General features: G+C 47.4%; 1 protein-coding gene across 1 annotated transcript in view; it reads right to left on the bottom strand.

The window, feature by feature from the left end:
* Positions 1–1419: 1419 nt before the first annotated feature.
* LOC112409203 (cilia- and flagella-associated protein 221-like) overlaps positions 1420–17442 on the bottom strand; it is a 44437-nt gene continuing 28414 nt past the window's right edge. Inside the window, exons 14-18 of the mRNA XM_024759160.1 lie at positions 16801–16959; positions 15353–15444; positions 9045–9137; positions 6631–6726; positions 1420–1705 (exon numbers count right to left, since the gene is read on the bottom strand). Coding sequence (XP_024614928.1) covers positions 1600–1705; positions 6631–6726; positions 9045–9137; positions 15353–15444; positions 16801–16959 — 546 coding nt within the window. The 3' untranslated portion in view covers positions 1420–1599. The remainder of the gene's footprint in view (positions 1706–6630; positions 6727–9044; positions 9138–15352; positions 15445–16800; positions 16960–17442) is intronic.

Raw genomic sequence — 17442 nt, 5'->3', positions numbered from 1 at the left:
GTAAAACAGGAATAAAGACACAGACCTACTAGAGAATGGACTTGAGGATATGGGGAGGGGGAAGGGTAAGCTGTGACAAAGCGAGAGAGAGGCATGGACATATATACACTGCCAAACATAATGTAGATAGCTAGTGGGAAGCAGCCACATAGATCAGCTCGGTGCTTTGTGACCGCCTGGAGGGGTGGGATAGGGAGGCTGGGAGGGAGGGAGACGCAAGCGGGAAGAGATGTGGGAACATAAAAAAAAAAAATTATTTCAAAATGAAAAAGAATTTTTAAATTACTGCTGCCTCGGTCCTGACCTGTGAGTTAAGGGGAGCTCAGGTTTCTGAACTCTTGTTTAATGCCAGGTACACTTTTCGCATTTCCTAATGTAATCCTCACAGCCCCATGGGAGGCGAGCCCTGGAGCCAGTCGTACGGGGAAAGTGGAAGCTCACGGACACTAAGGAAGCCGTGTGGTTGATGAGAACAGGACCAGGATTCACCTGGGACCAGATGGCTGCCCAGGCCAGTTCCCCCACCGCCCCGCAGGGAGAGCCTGGCACCAGGGCAGAGGAAGCTAGAGGCGGGACCCAGAGACGCAGGGGCTTGCAGCCCCCCGTGAGGAATCTGGACTTTATCCTGGAGGCCAGTGGGTCTCAGTCTGGGCTGCACATCAGATCCTCCGGAGAGCTCTAGAGATGATTACTGCCTGGGTCCTACCCCAGGAAGTCTGACTCAGCTGTTTCTTGGTTTTGTTTTGTTTTGTTTTTTATATTGGAGTAGAGTTGATTAACAGTGCTGTGTCAGTTTCAGGAGTACAGCAAAGTGATTCAGTTATACATATACATGTATCTAATCGTTTTCAGATTCTTTTCCCATTTAGGTTATTACAGAATATTGAACAGAGTTCCCCGTGCTGTAGAGAAGGTCCTTGTTGGTTATCCATTTTAAGAATAGCAGTGATTCAGCTGTTGTTTTTGAAGCTCTCCAAGTGATTCTGACGTGCAGCCAGCCTATGCATAAGAACTGGAGTCATGCTGCCACACACGGTCAAAAGGCCTGCTTGCCACTGACCCTTCGCAGGGACTCCTGGGCCCGAGGCGACGCCCTCGCACCCCATCTGCTCCCGAGAACCCTCGCAGAGGCCTCACCCTCTTCTTCCAAGCCAGTCTGCGGGCTCCGGTCGCCCCCCGCCTGGGTCTGACCCCGTCACAGCCGCTGGGGAGCCAGTGTCGCCCTCACCAAGTGCTGCTGTTTCCGGGAGCGGCCGCCAAAGCCAGGGTCTGGTGCTGGGGGGCCGTGGGAGCTGGCGGTCACGGCGGGGGGAGCAGCCCCTCCCCCGCCCCCCCAGAGGGCGCTCGGCCTCTCACACTCCGGAAGCCTTTGCGCCCACGCTAAAGCTTGCAGCCAGGAGCTCCAAACATTGCCATCATACCGATGACATTTTACTGTTACAGAGAAAAATAATTTAAAAATATATACATCATCCACGTTTCCATTTTTTTTTCTCTGGAAACTTTAATTCCCCAAATGGCTGGAACGTAAACAGACCAAGAGGACCACGGTGACCTGCAGAAAGCAAGTGAGGGGAACTGACCTCCCGGTGACTGTTGTTATTCCAGAGTCAACGAGTTGAGAGCTTTGCCCCGCAGGGTCTTCATCTCCTCAAACACCTTTTCTCCTGCCTTCTCCAGTGGCTGTGCTTGGTCTCTCGCCTCTCTAAGTATATACATCAAACACAGACCCGGCAAGGCGCATCGGGGCCCTCATGAAACACCACCAACCTGCTGCCGGGCCCAGCGTTGCGAGAGATGCCTTGCGAAGGTCGGAGGGCTGTTTATCCGCATACACAGTTGAAACCCCGCTTAGCGATCACTTAGTTACCAGTGGAAACACCCAACTGGTAAGTGGTTCAAGCGTGGTTTCCAGTCTGAGCCGCACCAGTATCTTAGCAGAGCCACGTGACCTAAGCTCTCAGCCGCCGTTTCCAGACGCACACCTGGTGTGCATCCCGTCCCCCAGGACTGTTGCAAAGGGGAAACGAGAACTTACTCGTACACATCCCGGCATGATGGCTTCTGAAGGCTCAGTTGGCGGGAGCTGATTCTTCATGTTTATGAGTCGAGTGGACACACAGTATCTCTGACTCTGGCCATAGTTCCAGAAGGTGGGAATCAAGAGGGAGGGCTCTGCACCTGGGTGGAGCAGTGGCTGATGTGGAGGCCAGATGTCGCCGGTGTGGCGAGGGGTAGAACTCTCCAAATATCTGGGAGGACGTGATGAGTGTATTTGGTTGGAAGCACAGGTGTCTAAGGACTGTGAGCTCAGCTATACGATCTGACCAGATAGAAGAGTTCAGTACAGAATTAAGTGCTTCTCCCCTACATTCACAGCAGCAGGAATCTAAAATCGACACAAATGAACTTATCTACAAAACAGAAACAGACTCATGGGCATAGAGAACAGACTGGTGGTTGCCAAGGTGGGGGAGGGATGAATTGGCAGATGCAAACTATTATCTATAAGATGGATAACCAACAAGGTCCTACTGTATAGCACAGGGAGATATATTCAATGTCCTGTGATGAACCATAATGGAAAAGAATATGAAAAAGAATATATATATATATATATATATATATATATAACTGAATCACTTTGCTGTACAGCACAAAATAACACAACACTGTAAATCAACTATACTTCAGTAAAATTAAAAAAATAAAATCAAGTGCTTCTGAAACATTTCCTAAAGAGGGTGAAATGTGAAGTTTTGGCGAATACCCGAAAGTTTTGAAAAAGCAGAAATATCTGAAAATGAAGAACTAAAATGTTCCCTAATGTGTATAATTAAAAAAAAAAATTGGCACCACCTTATGGTATCAGTGTAAAAATATATAGATCATGTCAGCCCTTAAAGATATTAATGATTGAGTGATATGATAATCTAAGGGGAGTTGAATGATATGTTGGCAACTAAAGTCACTCTCACAGTTTCTTGGACGTTTTGCAATATGATTCTCCTTAGTGGGTCTCGAGAGGGTGCAATCACCATCAAGGCAGCAAAGACTCTCTCGGGTTGATTACAGCCATCAAGGGAGAGCAGATGATTCTCTGCATCCATGAAAATAAATATTTGCCACAAACCCAATAGACAGCAGTCTTCATGGGGACAATAAGTCCCACTGATGGGTTCTTTATTTCTATCCCTGTCTGACCAAGCTCTGGTGTGTGTGTGTGTGACTCTGTCCGCTTCTGGCTGAGGCTGAAGGAGGTGAGGAAAAGGCACAAGGAGAGAGAAGACAGAGCTGAGCGTTGGGTCATGCTTGCTATGCGCTGGAGAGAATTTCAGAACCAAATACCTGCTGTACAGCATAGGGAACTCTACTCGTATCTTATAATTACAAAATCATCTGTGGGATATCAGTCAGTTGGAATACTATGCAGCCAATAAACTGATAATTACATTGACAATTTTGACACATGAAAAGACGTACAAAAAATAATTCAAACTGCAAAATAGATGAATTCAAAAGGCCACGGATCTATTTATTGAAAATGTGTGAAATGTATGTGTATTTTGAAAAAAAAATTGGAAGCTAAGTTGTGCAGAAAATGTTTAGAGTTCATTGTTGGTTTTTTTGTTTTTTGTTTTTTTTGGTAAAGTAGCTAAAATACATTAAACAAGAAAAGAAGATCTTCCACTTTGGGTGACTATATAAAGTAATAAGTTCTACTTCATTCAATAATCATTTGATAATCCAGTGGCATTCAGTATTAGCTTCTGTAGTGAAAATGGTGAAAAACCAGGTTAAATACCAAGTAAGCAAAGAGGTATTAGATACTGCCCCACTCATGGGGCAAACCATTCTAAGTCCAGGGGTAATTTTTGAAATTGAAAAAAAAAAAGTATCCCTTAGTCAGGGATACTTCCCTGGTGGCGCAGTGGTTAAGAATCCGCCTGCCAATGCAGGGGACACGGGTTCGAGCCCTGGTCCGGGAAGATCCCACAGGTGGTGAAGCAACTAAGCCCGTGCACCACAACCACTGAGCCTGCACACCTAGAGCCCGCACACCTAGAGCCCGCGAGCCACAACTACTGAGCCTGCGAGCCGCAACTACTGAGCCTGCACACCTAGAGCCCGTGCTCTGCAACGAGAAGCCACTGCAATGAGAAGCCTGTGCACTGCAATGAAGAGTAGCCCTCGCTCGCCGCAACTAGAGAAAACCCACACGCAGCAACAAAGACCCAATGCAGCCAAAAATAAATAAATAAAATAATTTAAAAAAAATTAATTGAAAAATAACCTCTTAGTCAACTGTTTGTTTGAATCCTGAAACAAAATGCAAAGTACATCTCTGTTGAGGTGTCAGAGGTTCTATGTGCTATGTAGTGTAACATGATATTTTATTGTTAAAATAAAAACAGATGCTCACTGAAATTCTATTTAAAACTTTTATTTCCTCGATTTTCTTTTACGGGAAACTGCCAGTCTACTTTCTGAGAGTGTTGGTTTGCTGTAGGCCTCTGCTACTATTACAAACAAACCAAAGGAACCCCACGCTCCTCTAAGATATGTGGGTATTCCCTTCCAAAAAGGCAGGGCCTCCCCAAAACACCCCAAACAAGGAAGACAAACTGAGAAATTTACAGTATACACAGGAAGGGTAATTATCCCTAAAATATGAGGCACTCTTACAAATAAGTAAGAAAAAGATAAACACTTTCTACAATATAGGTAAAAAATCCCTTCATAAAAGAAGAAAAACAATTGATAAACATAGGAAATTTTTTACCATCACTTGTAAACAAAGAAGTTGAAAATTAAAACAATGATATGGTCATTTAAAAACCTATCATATTGGTAAAGAAAAACAGCCTGATACCGTAACACGTTGTTCAGGGCATTTGAATGTGCGCATCCTGACCTCTGCTGGTAGGAGGTTTGTTGATGAACTTTCTGGATGGTGGTGAAGCACTATATATTAAAACCTTAAAATGAACATGAATCTAGCACTTATGTTTCTAGGAATTTATCCCAAGGAGACAGTCTGATAAGTTTGCAAGGAATTATGACACAAGGAGGTTTGTTGCAGCGCTACTGGCAACAGCAGAACATTGGAAAGAGGTGATGTGATCATCAGAAGGACGTGTGAACACACGATGGCACATCCACCAATGAGATACAAAGGTGTATGTCTGTGTCTATACAGCTATGTTTATGATATACTGCTAAATAAAATTCTAGAAGATAAAACAGTATGAACAATACGATTGAATTCATATATATATAAGGTGTGCATGTATGAATATACGTCAACACATACAGTTGGCACTCTGTATCCGTAGGTCCTGCATCTTCAGATTCAACCAACCCTGGATGAAAAAAAATTTCAGAAAGTTCCAAAAAGCAAAACTTGAATTTGCCGTGCGCTGGCAACTATTTACAAATCATTTACATTGTATGAGGTATTATGAGTAATCTAGAGATGATTTAAAGTGTCTGGGAAGATGTGCGTAGGTTATATGCAAATTCTACAGCATTTTATATAGGGACTTGAGCATCCACAGATTTTGGTACTCAGGATGGGGGGTGTCCTGGAACCAATCCCCTGTGGATACTGAGTGATGACTGTATGTATGGTTTAACAAAATATAATAGGTGTTTATGGTTTATTTAAACTAACAAACAAATAAATCCTTGGAAGACCACACATCAAAATGTACAAGTTACTGCCTCTGGGTGGTAGGATTATTGTTTTTATTCTATTCTTTATATTTTTCTGTATTTTCTAACATTTTGATAGTAAAAAAAAAAGGCTTTTTAAAAAACTTTTTTCAGTAGAATTTTTTTTAAATCACTGATTTGTTTATTTCTAGTTTTGTTTATTTTTTGGCCACGCAGCATGGGGGATCTTAGTTCCCCGACCAGGGATTGAACCCGCACCCCCTGCAGTGGAAGCGCGGAGTCTGAACCACTGGACTGCCAGGGAAGTCCCAAAAAAGACTTTTTTTTTTTTTAAAGAGAAAAAGAATTCTAAAAAGGATAACTGGAATTTCAAACTTACAAACCATATGAACTCTGGTGGTTATTTACTTTACCAAAGTATTCTTCAAAACCAGTTCTTGAAGGGTGACGGTTTGCTCGGCTAGTTGGCCCCTGAGGGAGAGGCAAAGAGAAGAATTCACGTGTGCCAAGCGAGTTCACATCGAGCAGCTGGAGAGGTGTCTTCGCACTGGCATCTCATTTAGCCCTCACAACTGCCCAGTTACTGAAGATGAGCAATGCAGCTGGAGGTGGCACGGGCGCTAAATGGGATGTGGCCCCGGGTCTCGCCAGGCTCCAGGGCCTGGGCCTCTTATACTGCATGAAGCTCATTCAGCTACTGATAAGAAACAAACACAGCTCTGAAATCACATGATAAGCAAATGGGAATGCTGGACTCTGTTCTAAAGGTTTATTTACCAACAACATTTGAGGGAGCGTCGCTATGCATAAAATACACATCTAAACATCTGAAGCATTGGAAACGTGCCCCTTTTGACACGTTCTTAGATCCAAAGAGCACGGCAGTCCTGTGCGTCCTGTAGGGTGAACTTTATCCTGGCTGCCTCTTCCTAAGCCATCAAAGCATCCACTTACTTCTCCTTCTTGGTGTCCTTGTAGTTCAACATAGGGAATTCCACCTCCATCATTTCTGGGGTCAGCATGATGTCTATACTCTGCTCACAGAGCTCGCTGAAAAGGAGTGAGATCGAGAAATACTGTCGTCATTTAAGAGTTATGCAATTCTTTCAACATTCCTCCCACCTACTCTTCTGGAATTCTACGTTCAGAAAAAGCATAAGGCTGACAAATAGCTTTCTACCAATTCACAGTAGTGGGAATGGTTATTTATAAGCAGAGAATAAAAAGCAGTTTAGAGGGGGCTTCCCTGGTGGCGCAGTGGTTGAGAGTCCGCCTGCAGACACAGGCGGGACACTGGTTTGTGCCACGGTCCGGGAAGATCCCACGTGCCATGGCACGGCTGGGCCCGTGAGCCATAGCCGCTGAGCCTGCGCGTCCGGGGCCTGTGCTCCGCAACGGGAGAGGCCACAACAGTGAGAGGCCCGCGTACCCAAAAAAAAAAAAAAAAGCAGTTTAGAAATGCGGTTACAGAATTCATATTCTCTTCAGGTGCACGTGGAACATTTGCCAGTATTGACCACACCTTGGACCATAAGGAGAGCATGAATGTTAATGTTCTATGGCCACATGGAATTCAAATAGAAATCAATAGCAAAGAAGAGTAAAAAAATCCACAACTGCTTTAAAAATGAAACAGTATACTTCTAAATAACCTATGGGTGAGAGAAGACATCACAGGGACCGAGGTGATTTTTATCTTGGGCTCTGCGATCCCCTAGAGCAGGGGTCAGCAAACTTTTCCTGTAAAGGCCTCTGTAGGGTCTCTTTTACAACTACTCAGCTCTGCTGTTGCAGCATGAAAGGAATCATGGAAAAACACATACATGAATGAAGTGTGGCTGTATTTCAATAAAACGGTTTGCAAAAGCAGGCGGCAGGCCGGATTCGGCCGTTTGCGGACCCCTGGCCTCGAGCTTGGGTGTTGGATGGTTACAGCTGGGTCCCTGCATGTGTGGTTTCCAGCTCCACGAAGCAGTGAGAGAGAGGGTGCAGGAGCCCCCTCCATCCTGGCCCTGCCCTCGGGAGGAGATCTCACGTCTGCTCCTGTCTCTTTGGCACAGGCCGAGTGACATGGATGACGTAACTGCAGGGGAGGCTGGGACGGTGAGCCTCCGGTCTCCACAAGTCTATTTCTTTAGGAGAGGGGACAGTTTTTTGAGAGAGGCCGTCTCTGCTACACTCAGAGGAATGCTCCCAAGATCAACGAAGGCTTCGAAATTTAGAATTAGCAGCAGGAACCCTCTGCTGACAGCGATGCGTAAACAGAGGTGGGCAGAGCAGTTTTCTGTTGGGAAAACACCTTGAAACCCACAGAGTCGTTCTGATCCGTAAGCTTCGCTGAGCAGCGGCTCCGGGCCAGTCTCGCGTGAAGCCGGCGCTGTGCGGAGAGCGCCTTCCCCTTAGCGCTTTCCTCACCCCTCAAGAGTGGAAAATAGCAAGACCTTGTTGCGGGTGAGCGAGGCTTTTGCCAGATGCCCATTTAGTGCGCTTTGAAACAGGTACTACTCTTCCCATTTCAGAGATGAGGGAACCGAGCCCCAGGGGTCCGCGCATCAGTGCTGAATGGGGGAGGGGTCTGCCGAGCATCTCCCCAGCTGCCCCCAGCGCTGACCCTCAAGTAACCGTGTGTCATCCCCGCCCGCCCGGCTACAGTGTCCTCAGGAAACGCCCTCGTGCTCCGGGGTTTGAGTGGCGGACACTCAACCTCCCTGTTCACCCTGGGTTCCAAGCTTCAGGCGCTCAAGTGTCACACTTGGGTGTGGGCAGTTCTCACAAAAACCGACACACGCCTCAGATATTCAGGACTTCACTCACTGATTATCTACAGGGAAAAATGGTTGAGTGGGTACAGCCACAGGAGATTCAGGGATGCATTCCCACTGGATGTTGGATGCTCATCAGTAAAGTCAAGTTTAAGCAGCTTAGTTTGGGGCTGATATTTCTTTTTATTTTCTTCCTTTTTTTTTTTTTCGCTCTTTCTTTTAAAATTTCCTTTGTTTTCGTTTTTCTCTTTTTTCTCTTTTTTATTTATCTGGGGGTGCTCTATTTCTTTATGCCCCTCCAAACCCCACCCACCCTTCGAGTACTAACCCCAGTCAAGGCGACTCTGCAGCCTTGGAAGCCCACTCAGCTCCCCCTCCGCTCACCCCTCCCCGGAGCGCCTGCAGCACGGAAAGATCAGCCAGTGTGAGACCTTAGGCTGTTCACCACGAATCCAGCATCCTATCTAGTTGGGCGTATGGCTGGGTGTTAGCCGTGTCTCGGCTGCGGTGCAAGTTCGGGCACTGGGTGCTCCTTGGAAATCTCTCATAGCACCGGGACTATTTCTGGAAAATAGACATCACGAGAGACCAAAAGTAAAAGAGTACCGTTCGAGGGTCTCCATTCTGTCTTCCTCTGGTAAGGCATCAAGAACGGCAGGGACGTCTATAGGGAGCATGGCTAAATTGAAGGAATCGCATCTGTGGAAAAATCACACATTTGTAGTCTCAGGGTCTTTACACAATTTCCTAAAGCACTTTTCTTTCCACCACTGGTGTTTTACGCTACCGTTCTGCCCTCCTTCATTCTTGCAAACCCACTCATGTCTCCCTAGAGGTAAAGGCGGGGCTGCGATAGGTACCAGTCAAACCCAAGAGAATGGGGCCAAAGAAGACACTTCCCGGTGTTACTGTAAATCAACCGTACTTCAGCTTTGAGAAAGACATTTCCCAGAGTTTAGAAACAGAACTGTCAAACTTGTGGTATCTAAACTTACACTGTTTCCCGGGGGTCGGGCTGGCATGGGGCAGTTAGTTCGCTGTTTTTGTTCTTAATATTTTTTCCCACGTTTATACTCTTCCTTAGCTGTTTATTCAGTTTCAAACCTCCTCCCCACCCCCTTATATATTGTTTGGTATCATGATTTTACAGCTTCATATACAAATTACTGGGTGTTGAGGACGTTAAAAGAATTGAGATGGGGAGAAAAGACATTTTGTTATTTTTAAAGTCGGCGGCAGACTTCTGTTTCAAGTTGGTGGAGCAAACACTCACCTTTTAAAAAAAATTTCCCCTTTTTTTGGTCTCAACACCTTCTTAACATGCCTCTCAAGTGATATTAGAGGAACCCACAACAGCAAAGAGAATAGGAAAAGAGTCACAAATGGATAAACTTTTAAAATAATTTTCTGGAATAAGTTTCTAGAAGCTGAGAGGAGTGTTGTCTCATAGAAGAGAGTAAAGAATGACCCACGGCAGGAAACTGACCTCCTCGCAGGCTCTAGAAAGGCTGCAGGCAGAGGGTAAGGCAGGCGGCAGGAACGGAAGGCCAGGAGGTTAATTGAAGCCTCCTTGGTGCGTGCAGATACGTCTTGGAGATAAGTTTCTTCTCCTTGTTTAGTAAGCAAAAATGCTTGTTTATTAAAGTGGTTATAGGTGAAGCAATTCTGAAACTATTTTTGACGTTCTATAAAACTGAGGGAGTGAGTGTGTTAGGAGACCGGGGGTTCTCACAGGGGAAAGCAGAGACAGACGACTATGGAACGGGGAAAAGCAAGCAGCAACTCCATGAATGTGGATTGGGATTACAGGCACCGGTGTGGATTCATGATGTCTAAAATGGGTGTAGGTGTGTGTATGTGTGCCTACGTGCACATGGACACGTGCATATGTGTGTAGATGTATGCAGTCATGTATTTTTGTATGAATGTGTACATACGTGTGTATGTGTGTGCATATATATATATGCATTTCCCCACGTACACACTCCGGCTTGTCCGCTGAGGAGGCCAAGAGATGACTCCCCTGCTCCATCCCCCGTAATGATGTGTGCACCGGGAACCCAGATTTTGGTCTCTAACACCATTCCTCACTGAAAAGGGACCTGGCTTCCACCACCCAGAGATTAGTCCTATTTACTGACTTGGTGACAGAGAACGCAGGTTCTAACGGACAATCCCACTGAGACCTCAGAGCGTGTGTAGCCGAGAGGAGGGTGGGAGAAGGCAGAAGCCTGGACCACTCCCCAGGGGCCAGGGTGGTCTGGAAGACAGAACGGCAACAACCAAGGGTTTTTCATGAGATCAAAGTTACATAATTTTAAAATTCTGAGACCATGTCCTGCTTACTTTTCCATGTGTCAATATGTTCCTCTGGAATTGAAAGGGTGGTGGCAGTGGACGGAGGTTGGGTGTTTTGTTTTGCTTTGTTTTGTTTCATGCCTTCCTTGGAAAAGTAAAACGCCGACAACTCTAAGTCAATTCCTAAGATTCTTCTGGAAATTTCAGTTGTCTATAAAACCCCAAAGTCTGGGCACCACTGGATTAGATGACTTCTTTGTGGCTACTTACTCAGATTACATGAAAGTCACAGACACACTCAGTAAATTCTCTCTGAATTTATTAACGAGCAAAGAACCCAAGTGAGCTGTTTTGATCATTTCGAATGCAAAAATGACTTGGAGTGAATAAACATTAACTAAGGATACTGCATGGTTTAACAGCAACTCTCAGGGGCAGAAATACAGGGGAAATAGCAGCTAAGAAATAGGTAATCTATTCAAGAAAAATGACCGCAGAGTTGAAATATCATTAGCAGATGTGTAGGAAGTTTAAAAGGGAATACTATTATGATTCTATAACTCTTTTAGAAATAAAAACATTATCTAGGGTCTTACATCATAGAAATCCATGATAAAGAAATAAAGAATCCTCTCTTGATTTTATAATGTGGTGCAATTATGGTTTATTATGAAACAAATTGGCCAACAGAGCACTTGGGCACAGAAGCTGGAGGTAACAAGTCCTAGTTGGGGAGTTTTCTTGTTTAATTCACATTTAATTCATGGTTAGTTCAAGCCCAAGGTGACTGCGTTCTGAGTGCCTTTTGAAAGAACAGCCTCGTGAGATTTTTCCAAGAACATTGCTTTGGAAAAAAAAAACAGGATTTTTTTTTCTTAATTCCTGAGACCGGTGCTTGCTGACAGCTGGTGGACCCCGGCGTGTCCACTGCCTGCCGTTGCTCAACGTGCGTATTCAGCCTCTGGACGGTACCCACACCAGCTGTGTTTGGTCTGCTTATGACTGCGGTCCATTCGGAAGTGCCCTCACCCCACAGCAAAATGAGGCCGTGTGTCTAGCTGGTGGCGGGTCATCGCCGTATGGTGGCAGCAGAGTTACCGCAAAGTTTAGTGGGTGGGGGAGGGCAGAAGTGGGAAGGGTTACTAAGGATGGTGCTAGATGCACCACTCGAGTCCTTACAACTCACGTGGTCCGTGAGGACCCCTTCACCGTCCCCGTTTCACAGACGAGGAAATGATTGCTCAACGGGCTTCAGTAATAGGTAACTGTGGCCCAGGGACACAGAGTGGGTGACAGGGCTAGCGGGTTACGAGGCAGGTCTCTCAGACACCAAAGCATTCCTTCTCCCTACAAGGTCACTGTTCCACCCAGCCCTTGATTCTGGAGTTTTCAGATTTTAGAAATATGCTAATGTTACCAAACAATCTCGTGTGCCTGACGCACAGCAAGGCCAAGCAACCCGAAACGTCGGAGTCTGGAGCAGAGAAAGGTTCAGGGCCAGCAAGGAGACGAGGTGGTTTGTGCCCCAAAAACCCAGAACTGCCCAGTGGTTTTCAGGCAGGCGTTTTTAAAGGCAAAATTTGGGGTGAGGGCTGCAGGGTGTGTGACCGTCTTCTGTCTGGCTGGTGGGGAGGTACAGACCCCTCCCTATGTCCTCTGCCATGGCTCCTCTCTGAGGTGTACCCAGATAACAGTACCTGCTGCACATTCCTCAGCTGTCTTACAGATGCCGAAACCCGTCAAGCGGAAGAAGTTGACTACTTGACCATGAACACGTAGCCCCCAGACCTGAGGACTGACGATGAAACACCACCCTGTAACCTCACCACCACCCAGAGAACTGTGCGCGAGCTGATCACACACCCTGAAACGCCCCTCCCTCACCTGGCCTTTAAAAATGCTTCCCTGGAAGCCATCGGGGAGTTGGGGCTTCCTGACCTTTAACTGTCCCTGACTCTTTGCTGGGCGCCTGCAACGAATGCTGCACTTGCCTCCACCACAAGCCGGTGTCGGTAGATTGGCTTTGCTGTGCACAGGCGAGTGGACCCAAGTTTGGTTCGGTAACATGAACTCACAGAAAAGGAACTAATATTTTCGAGCCCCTACCATGGGCCAAATCTTCGTCTCATGTTAATCTCCAGGCAGAGGGCGGCAGGAAGCACTGAGGAAATAACCCGAAGGGAACAGCAGGTGGACAAGCCTAGATTCTGCTTCATTCAGGAAGAGCTTTTTGCCTGGCAGTGCAGGAAGAAGTAAAGGTAAGTGTTCCAGGGTCACAAACTGGATTGCAACAATCTCCTCAAATACCCGGGGAGGGGCACGTGACGGGTGGTACATACAGGGTAGGTGCACATCGGGGTGAGCCTTCCTACCTCTGCTACAACGAAAATGTCGAGGCTGAGCGGGGTCGTCACAGCGAGCCCGATCGGCTTGTGTTCTGCACAGGAGGACTGGGGCCAGAGAGCTGGCCGCAGAGCGTGGCCGGGGCCACACAGCTCCGGGAGGCTGTGAGCCATTCTGGTGACGGGGAAGAGCCGGCACTCGCTGGTGGGAGTCGAGGGTGCGCGTCCCTGCCGACCCTGGTTGGTGGCGGTGCTCCGGCAGAGCTGGCCACTCCTGGGCCGTGGCAGGGCTCTGCCCCTACTTGGGCTGGGCCTCACCCTGGATCGAAGGGTTTGAGCAGAAGGTCGCTGCTGATGGTCATTGTGTTGGGACACTAGTCACATCTGCTCACCAGCGACTCATTTCACTACGTTTTATGAGGACAATGGGCCAAAGAAGCAAACTCCAGGGCTCAGGAGCAGGTCACTGACCAGGCCGTGTCTTAAAGAAAAGGCATCAGTCTACTTGTTTGAGATCCTAGGGCTCTGAAGAGGTGTTAAATGAGCAAATTAGCAAAAATGTGCTTACTCTAAATTTCCTCCTTCTTTGGCCTAACAATATTCTCATCTACCTGCTCTGTCTCTGTGTGATGACAGCTGTGGGGCCGCCCGGTAGATGGCCAGGCTGGGGCATGGAGAGAGAGGGATCATTTGGGAGTGGATATGGAGGGTGTGGACGGCGAATCCTGGCAACTCTACAATGTTAAAAATGGACCATGGCTATTTCAGCTGAATTATATGGATTGGTGTCTGCTTTTATTGAAGCATGGCCAACTAGCCACCTGTGACATTGACTTTTTTAAAGTATATCTCAAGAGCTACCATATGATCCAGCAATCCCACTCCTGGGCATGTATCTGAATAAAACTCTTATTCGAAAAGATACATGCATCCCTATGTTCATAGCAACACTATTTACAATAGCCACGACACGGAAGCAACCTAAGTGTCCATCGACAGATGAATGGATAAGGAAGATGTGGCACATACATACAATGGCATATTACTCAGCCTTAAAAAGAAACGAAATTGAGTTATTTGTAGTGAGGTGGGTGGAGCTAGAGTCTGTCATACAGAGTGAAGTAAGTCAGCAAGAGAAAAACAAATACTGTATGCTGACACACATATATAGAATCTAAAAAAAAAAAGGTCATGAAGAACCTAGGGGCAGGACAGGAATAAAGACGCAGACGTAGTTAATGGACTTGAGGACACGGGGAGGGGGAAGGGTAAGCTGGGACGAAGTGAGAGAGTCGCACTGACATATATACACTACCAAATGCAAATGTAAAATAGCTAGCTAGTGGGAAGCAGCCGCATAGCACAGGGAGATCAGCTCGGTGCCTTGTGACCACCTAGAGGGGTGGGATAGGGAGGGTGGGAGGGAGGGAGATGCAAGAGGGAAGAGATGTGGGGATATATGTATAGCTACAGCTGGTTCACTTTGTTAATACAGCAGAAACTAACACACCATTGTAAAGCAATTATACTCCAATAAAGATGTTAAAAAAAAAAAGATGCGGTACATATATACAACGGCATATTACTCAACCATAAAGAAGAACAAAATAATGCCATTCGCAGCAACATGGATGGACGTAGAGAGTATCATACTAAGTGAAGCAAGTCAGAAAGAAAAAGACAAATGTCATATGATGTCACTTATATGGGGAATCTAAAACAATGACACTAATGAGCTTATTTCCAAAACAGAAACAGACTCACAGACATAGAGAGCAAACCTGTGGTTGCCAGGGGGGAGGGGGTGGAGGAAGTGGGTGGAGATGAATCAGGAGTTTGGGATCAAGAGATACACACCACTAATTTATATAAAGTAAACAACAAGGGCCTACTGCATAGCACAGGGAACTATATTGGATATATTGTAATAACCCATTACGGAAGAGAATGTAAAAAAGAATATATGTATATACACACACACACACACACACACACACATATAACTGAGTCACTTTGCTGTACATCTCAAACTAACATAACATTGTAAATCAACTATATTTCAATAAAAGTTAAAAAAATAAAGTATATCTCAATTAAGATAAAGTCAAGATATGACTTTATACACACCATCATATCCCTCTGGCGAGCAGACTTCCCTCACGATGCACTAAAAGTATGCTTTGACATACTACTGGCAGGTAACTTCTGAGGTTGCAGCCTCTGCACTCTGAAGGGCACATACATCTCCGTGAGGCGACGGGGAGCTGGGCTTACCTCTGCGTCATCTCTGTCTTCGAGGTTTCGGGCAGGGACGAGAGGACCGGGCACTGGAACCTCTTCCAGGTCATCACTCCAGGAATGACATCCTGTAATAGAGCCGGCACAGGGGGACCACATGTAAAGTTCAGGAAAGACTTCCGTTTCATTCAACTGAATATCCAAGTTGAGCTCCAAAGTGTATCATTTCATTAAGTTTAGTAGAACTTTTCTGAGGCCAAAAACGACAGCTGCTCCAGCAACTGCTGCAACAAGGCAACAGGCATTAAGGCGGGGAGGACGGAGAGGCTCCCCCCCTGTCTCACGCGGCACAGGGCAACGGCCCTGGTGCTGGAGGACAGGTCTGGCCTTTCCACCTGTTTTGACTACCGTGCATGTGATGCTAATGCAACATTCAGAGGATGGGTCAGTTCATCAGAGGGCTGTCCAGGCAGGGGTAAGCGCGCGCAAAGGCGTGGAAAATGCGAGGAGGGTGCTATCAGGAGAGCACCGAGTGTAGGGCGGGTGACGGGGGTGACAGGAAATGAGGCTGGAGAGGCAGGCTGGTTGTGAAGGGCCTCGTGGGCCAAGCTAATGAGCCTGGAGCTGCTCCCAGGGGCAGCAGGGACCACAGAGGGTTTCCAAGCTGGAAAACGACCGGATCGGATTTGTGTGGAAGGAAGGCTTCTCAGGAGGGTGACGGTGTGCTGCTGGGCCCTGGGGTGCAGGACAGGGAGTCACATGGCGCGTGAGGCCAGCCGGTGGGATCCAGGGAGGGCGCAGGGGCGGCTGGCTGCGGGGCTGGGGAAGAGGGAGCAAGCAAGGAGCACGGGGATCAGGCTGGAGTCCTAGAACCAAGAGGCAGGAAGGTGATGCGGGAAGAGGCATGAGGTGGAGCTGGCGGGGGCGGGGCTGAGACAGCCACCCACCTAAGTTAGGGTTTCATCCTGAGCGGAGGGTGCGGGCCACCCAGGAGGTGCCTGGAGGCTGAGGTCAGGTTGGTTATTTGGGGGAAGGAGATCTCGGGGGCCTCTTCCTCACTGTGCATTTGTCACATCACCACCTTGCCCATTATGACGTTTCTGTCCTTGTTGGGGACCAAACAAAGAGGGGGGTCATCCCACAGGGTTATGGCCGCCAGGTGACTGTTTTTCCCTGGTTGCAGCGGGGATAAGATGACTATTAGGCATGGCCTTCAAGGAAGAAGAGACTAAGAATGTTGAAAAGGGGGCAACGTGGAGCCTGGGAGCTGGGTACGGGCTGGTGGGGATGGTGCTGAGTCCCCACCTGCCCCCCTTCAGGGCTGGGGCATGGCAGGGTCCACAGCGCCACGGTTCCTGTCCTCGTCCTGCAGCTGTGGCAGCAAACCCTCTATTCCTCGGTTCCAGCGGTGACCCTCCCTCCTTGTCCCCTGCCCGTCCCCGCAGCCCAGAGCCAGCTCTGCCGCTGAGCCGGGATGGCTTTACCATGTGATGGAGAAACTGCTTCTGGGTTACGGGGATGCTGGAGCTGCAGTGGGACTCCTTGGTGAACTTGTACTTGGGGTGGGTGCACAGATGGTAATCGATCGAGGTTTCCACGTAGGTCAGCGGGTGCTTCATGGCAAATAACCCTGGGCTGGGGTTCTGCGGGAGAGACGAAAAACGGGGTCTCTTTTGTTGACCGGTTTCCTCCTCTGCCACAGCACAGGCGTCAGCTAAGGCTCCCTTCGGCCCCCCCCTCCCCCGGCACGCGCACTCTGACCCCACCTCTGTCAGCCCGTCTGGGAAAGAGAAGCAGGAGAGCAGAGGTGGCTTCAGATGGGCAGTGGTCCCGGTCATTCACAAATGTCACTTTTCTGGTTGAAGCGCTTCATTACATACCACGCGGATTCACTGAGCTCCCATGGAAACGAGTACAAATGAAACTGCAGCTTAAACAGCTTAAAGTATTTGTTTCTGAATTTGATCAATTAGGGGGATTTTTTAAATAAGGAAACTGGTTTTAAAAAGCAATGAGCTTCTGGTTTTGGAAACAAAAGAATAGCTTCTAAAAAGTAACTTTAAAGAGAAAACAGGGGCTTCCCTGGTGGCGCAGTGGTTGAGAGTCCGCCTGCCGATGCAGGGGAC

The sequence above is a fragment of the Neophocaena asiaeorientalis genome, unplaced genomic scaffold (assembly GCF_003031525.2).
Source record: "Neophocaena asiaeorientalis asiaeorientalis breed wild unplaced genomic scaffold, Neophocaena_asiaeorientalis_V1.1 scaffold593, whole genome shotgun sequence".
NCBI classification, from domain to species: domain Eukaryota; kingdom Metazoa; phylum Chordata; class Mammalia; order Artiodactyla; family Phocoenidae; genus Neophocaena; species Neophocaena asiaeorientalis.
Note: the sequence above shows the minus strand (reverse complement) of the source record. Positions and strands in the feature narration are given on the sequence as shown.